This window comes from Erpetoichthys calabaricus, chromosome 2 (genome assembly GCF_900747795.2).
Source record: "Erpetoichthys calabaricus chromosome 2, fErpCal1.3, whole genome shotgun sequence".
Taxonomy (NCBI): Eukaryota; Metazoa; Chordata; class Cladistia; order Polypteriformes; family Polypteridae; genus Erpetoichthys; species Erpetoichthys calabaricus.
The window spans coordinates 262,888,684-262,894,697 of record NC_041395.2 but is presented as its reverse complement, the minus strand read 5'-3'; the positions used below and the strand labels follow the sequence as shown (position 1 = coordinate 262,894,697).

Here is a 6,014-nt window from a genome sequence, read left to right as displayed (position 1 = left end):
ATTAGACAATTGAATTTTTTCACCGCACGTAAAGAACATCCTAATATCAAATAATAGATAATATCAAGAGGGACTACGTCTACTGACAAATAGTAATTCCAAAAATTTTTGAAACCATCACATTAACGTTATAACATGACTTTTACTCGAATGCAATATTTGGAATCTATGAAAACGTCAAGAATCACGTGATATCAAGTAATCCCATGAATCCCTGCGACCTTGTTTTGCTGGGATTGGTTGAATTTAAAACAAGGTGCGGTAACTGTTTGACGGTGAATACTGTTCTTATTGTCTGCTAGTTTTAAAACATTCTTCATCAATTATGTAAGTTGACATTTTATTTTTTGACAGTTTTATCTATAGATGTTTGTAGTAACAGATTTTTAGTTAGTAGGTTCACATAGTTTGTTTTGAAAATACGTGAATGTACTGGTAACTAACGGCAGCTTTTCATCTCTTTCAGCTAGGTTTAAGAGTGGAGGTGTTTTATACAGTCTAACTTTGAGATCTTTAAAAAAATCATTACGGAAATGCTAGGTCTCTGGTAATATTTTGTGTTGTGCCTTCTTCGTAGTTTCAAATGCTGAAGTCGATTTGAAAAAAAAATTCTCAGACAGCATTTTGTAATTCGTAGATAATGATCGCTTTTATTCGTCAGTATTTAATGTACAGGAATTTAACTTGATAGCTTTGGAGTTGCTTAGAACACGACACAACATTACATATAAATAACATAGGTTGAACAACATACACTCTATAAACATTTGCAAAATAGTGCAATTATGAAGATGTGCAAATGAAAGCGTGTTTGTGTATACTGTGTACGTACACATGCACGTGTGTATATACTGTACACTGTACATACACACCCACTCTCTCACCTTGATACGGTATATGAAATAACATACAAATAAGCAAGGAATACGGATTACATTACTGGTCTGCGAGGGTTGTGGTTATGGGAAAGAAATTGGTTAGGTGTTTTGTTATTAGTTTTAGTTGACCTGAAGGGCTTAACAGAGTGGAGTTTTTGGACTAAGTGAAATGAGAGGTGGTGAACTTTTTGACATGGCTTATGACACTAGATGTATGCAGGTCTATTAATATTAGTCTCGTTTAATATTTTATTTTTGTCATTTTGTATTCTACGTAAAATGGTACAGTATTTTTTATTTTATAAATATTGTTGTACATCTGTATAATGTACTGATGTTTTCATGGGTTGAATGTTAACATTGCTATGTATGTACAAGAAGTCACTAACGTCAGGGCCAGTATGTTATGAATTGTTTGACTACTCTCCATTTGTGTCTTGTCTGCCACGTTTATTTTTAAGTATTCTTTTTCGAGTCAGTTTCACTTTGGTTTTATACCTTTTAAGCCAATGTACTAATTAATCATTGGAGGAATGGCAATGACACTGTTACGTGATGTTTAAGGTTTCTTTATTTAGTCATGTTTACACAAGAAAATATGAAATTTGCCTTTTCAGATGCATCTAATAACAGACAATGAAATAAAACAAACACAAATAGAACAAGACCGGTTAAGGTAAGGCAGTTAAATAATGCATATTTACACCAAAAAAAAAAGGTTACAGGATATATATCAAAACCTTAATCATTATCTCTGATATTTCTTTTTGAAAAGTCGTATGGCACTAGGAAGAAAGAAATTTCTGGAGCGATTTGTGTGGGTTTTCAAAGCGACTGTCCTTCCTGATTTACTGAAGTTTAGTTCTACATGTAATGGATGTCTGTCATCAGTTGAGATGATTTCCAGTTTCTTTAACATTGTCCTCTGACACACACTAGACAAATCATCTATATCAGCCCCAATAACTTTAGCTGCATACTTAGTAATCTGCTGGAGCTTTTTTGAGTTTTGGTTTGTCAGACTATTAAACCAGGCAATGAAACTGAAAGTGATCACAGACTGGATCAGACTGCGATAAAAGGACAACATGAGGTCCTTGTCTACTTTAAATAGTTTGAGTTTATGGAGGAGAAATAAGTGCTGGTTGCATTTAGAGAAATTTTTTTTGTATTAGTATTCCAGTTAAGATTGTTATCTAGGTTAGTTCCTAAGTTTTTATATTCAGTCACTATTTCTACCTCCTCTCCCAGAACTACAATGGGTGAACATACAGATGTTTGTCACTTAAAATCAAATAGCATTTCTGTGGTCTTTTTTTTACAGAGTGAGAGAGTTTTTATTGTACCAGTTTACCTTACAGTCCACTTGATTTTAGATCGTGGCTTTCATCCTCCCCAGATATGCGTCCTATGAGCATGGTGTCATCAGCATACTTGATAATGGAGCAGTGGTCATTGTTCTGTGTTGGGTCACTTGTGTACAAAGTAAACAGTAATTGTGATAAGACACACCCCTGCGGACTTCCTGTGTTTGAATGAATGACAATTGAAAAAGTGTCCTGTACTTTAACTGTCTGTGAACGATTTAAAAGAAAGTCCTGAATCCATAGTGTAATAAATGGGTTTAGCATTCATATTGTTCAATTTCCCAATCATTATATGAGGCTGTATGGTATTGAACGCTGAAAAAAATCCAAAAATAGTGCTCTGACATATGAACCAGGCTGATCAAGAAAGGTGTAGATATCCCGAGCATCTTCCACACTCAGTTTGCACAGTAAGCAAATTGATTGTTGTCTTGAAAAGACTTTGTCTCTGTCATTAAAATGTTTTTCACCAAATGTTCAAAGCATTTCATTGGAATAGAGGTAAGTCCCACTGGTCTGTAGTCATTTAAACAGCTTGGTATAGAAACCTTAGATACAGTTGTAATGAGTGATTGTTTCCACAGATTAGGTACAATACCACAGGTCAGAGACCAGTTAAAAAGCAAATGAAAAACTGGAGAGAGCTGCTTAAAGCAAGACTTTAAGAGCTGACCTGATATGCTGTCTGGTCCCACTGTTTGTTTTAACCTGCTGCAAGCCTTTCTCCACTTCAGTTAACCTGAACCCCATCACAGCAGAATTTCTGATGTTTTTATAAAGCATCTCCTTTATTTCTGTATTTTGGGTGCAGAAATCACTTGTTTCAAAGCTGGCAAAAAAGTTATTCAGTTCATCTGCTAAAAGCTTGTGGTCTTTGTCAGCCGGAAAATTCATACTCTTTATATATAATATATATATTTAAAAAAAAAAAAAAAAAAAAAAAAAGAGCCCAGTCCTGTAATTGTTTTTAGTTCCTTCCAGACCTGCTTTGGATTGTTCTCATTAAACCACCTTTTGATTTTTTTCCCCATACATCTTTTTATTTTGTTTAATTAACCTGTTAATCCTTTGCTGTAAAATTCGCTTATCTTCTGTCTTATTTTCTTGATGTGCATGTTGCTTTTCCAACAGTAATGCTTTAACCTCTTTAGTGATCCATGGCTTACTGTTTGGGTACACCTTGACAGTTTTTTTCCTTAATGATCATAGACTCACAGAATATATAAATATAAATTCACTAAGCCGCCGACAAGTAGCCACCCATGGAAAGCACGCAAGACAGCCACGCCCACCGTATATAATTCACTAAGCCGCTGACAAGTAGCCACCCCCACCAACACTAAGACCATTGGATAAACGACAACTCGCAGAGCCATGCCACATTTATGTTCGTTTGAGATACAGTCCACATGCACCTCTGAGCCACGCTGACTTTTCGGTTACGACGCACGACCGCATGCACCATCGCAAACTGTTTTACACGCTACATACAGCAATTTGCATCCGCGACAAATATGCGCCTTCTTAGATGGTCCTGCAGGAGCACGGAAAACGTTTCCCTGCCCACCAACACTCCTTATTCCCCGGCCCGCATCCACCTTCGCTCTCTAGGCATTCACACTGCCTGCTCATGTGCCCGGACGCTATAACTCGCCAACCACGCCGTAAGTCGCTTTCGTCTATGCTAGGAGTCCACATGCACCGCTGAGCCACGTTGACTTTTCATTATTTTTTTCGGTTACGACACCCGACCGCATCCACCATCGAAAACCATGGGAAAGAAACAACGAAGCCCCTCCCAGAAACCGCTTCAAATGTATTTCATGGAAAAAACACTTCTTTCAATGTTGTACAGTTTCCTGCATCAGGTAACTGCATGCGCGCTACACTGAATTAATCAACATGTGTCTACCTGGCGCAGAGGGGCGTGGGTAAGCCGTTGAACCCCATTCGTGCTGGAAACCGGGGCTTGCAATTGTTCCCCACGAACGAGGAATTCCCAGTAAGTGTGGGTCATACGCTCGCACTGATTACGTCCCTGCCCTTTGTACACCAAACTCCCCCCCCTTCGCTACTACCATGGTCGAGTGACACAAAACACGGCGTCAGTCCAGCTGTGAGCCACGTTGACTGTTCATTTGCCTTCCATTGCCACCGCTTCAAGTGTATTTCATGGAAACAACTCTTCTTTCAATGTTATACAGATTCCTGCATCAGGTAACTGCACGCGCGCTACACTGCATGGATCAACGTGTATCTACCCGGCGCAGAGAGGCGTGGGTAAGCCGTTGAACCCCATTCGTCCTGGAAACCGGGGCTTGCAATTGTTCTCCATGAACGAGGAATTCTCAGTAAGTGCGGGTCATACGCTCGCACTGATTATGTCCCTGCCCTTTGTACACCCCCTATCCCTCCGTACCCCCCCCCCTCGCTACTGCCATGGTCGGGTGACTTGGTGGATTATATATAGAAAAGCAGCCAGAACCGCAAAGAACAATGAAAAGTCTATGTGGTGCAGAGGTGCATTTGGACTGTACCAGAGACAAAAGCGAATGAGGCGCTGTTTGGAAAATGAACAGTCAACGTGACTCACAGGTACATGTAGACTGTGCAAAGACGAAAATGACTCAGGTGATGAGTTGGGGGTGGGCACATGAGCAGGCAGTGCATACTGAACTAGCATGATGGAGGGGGCGGAATGGGCGTCCTTCCCCTCTCCTCCTGTTCCACCCTCCGCGCCCAAGCGGGAGGAGAAGGCGCGACGGCGGTCCTCCAGTTTTCAGTCACGGACAATTGTATGTTGGTTCGTACCGTGCATTGTTACAATGTTACTTTTCTTGGTGGTTTATTAAATTACGGATTTTTTTTTTTTTACGGATGTTATTTTTTTCCCCTATGCTTAAAAATCATTAAAAAAGCGGCCTGATTACGCGGTGTAGGGATGGTTTCATATATTCACTGACGGTGTAAGTGGCCTCATTCAGTGACTGTGAGGATATCCGGACATCTCAATTTGTACAGGAGAAGCATTCCTGCAGTTCCTCTACACTGTCCTTGCAGCAGTTTTGTGTTGTTCGTATGGCTGTTTTTTCTTGTTTCAGTTTCTGTTTGTACTTCGGAAGCAGAAGAATAACGACATGGTCAGACGCACCCAGGGCTGCTCTGTGATACGATATGTAGGCACCAGGGACTTTTCCATAGCACTTGTCCAGAGTTTTGTCCCCTTTGGTATTAATATTCACACACTGATGGTAATTTGGTAATACTGACTCCAGATTGCATAAATTAAAATCACCCATCACAAGTTTGAACGAACCAGGTGATTTGGTTTCTAGTTTATGAGCAGTTTCAAGAATCGTTTCAGCTGCAGCTTCCACATGAGCATGTGGCGGTATGTAAACTGTCACAAATAATTGATTAAACTCCCGTGGTAGGTAGTATGGGCAAAGTCCTACGGTGAGTAGTTTACCATGGGATATATATTATTTGTACTTTACTTGAAGGTAGAATATAGGAATTAACACCATATTTGCTTAGTTTCCTCCTATAGGTGTCTTCTGAGTCTGTTCAGTTTTTATGCCTTAAGTTTTCTTTGTTGAAATCTCTTTAATCGTCAAGTATGTTTCATCAGTTTTTTTCATTGTGGAATGTGGTTTCTCTCTTTAAGATATTATCTCATTTCTCATGCCTTTAAAGGTATTCCATTTATCTTTTTATCATTTCGGTCTGTACTATGAAACTGACAATTCAGCAACATCAGTTATAACTC

At 39.4% G+C, this 6,014-nt stretch overlaps 1 protein-coding gene across 1 annotated transcript in view; it reads left to right on the top strand.

Moving 5' to 3' along the window:
• Positions 1-239: 239 nt before the first annotated feature.
• The window catches only part of LOC114647001 (kinesin-like protein KIF20B), a 121,898-nt gene continuing 116,123 nt past the window's right edge, over positions 240-6,014 (top strand). The window contains exon 1 of the mRNA XM_028795455.2: positions 240-327. Within this exon, the coding sequence (XP_028651288.1) occupies positions 326-327 (2 nt within the window). The 5' untranslated portion in view covers positions 240-325. The remainder of the gene's footprint in view (positions 328-6,014) is intronic.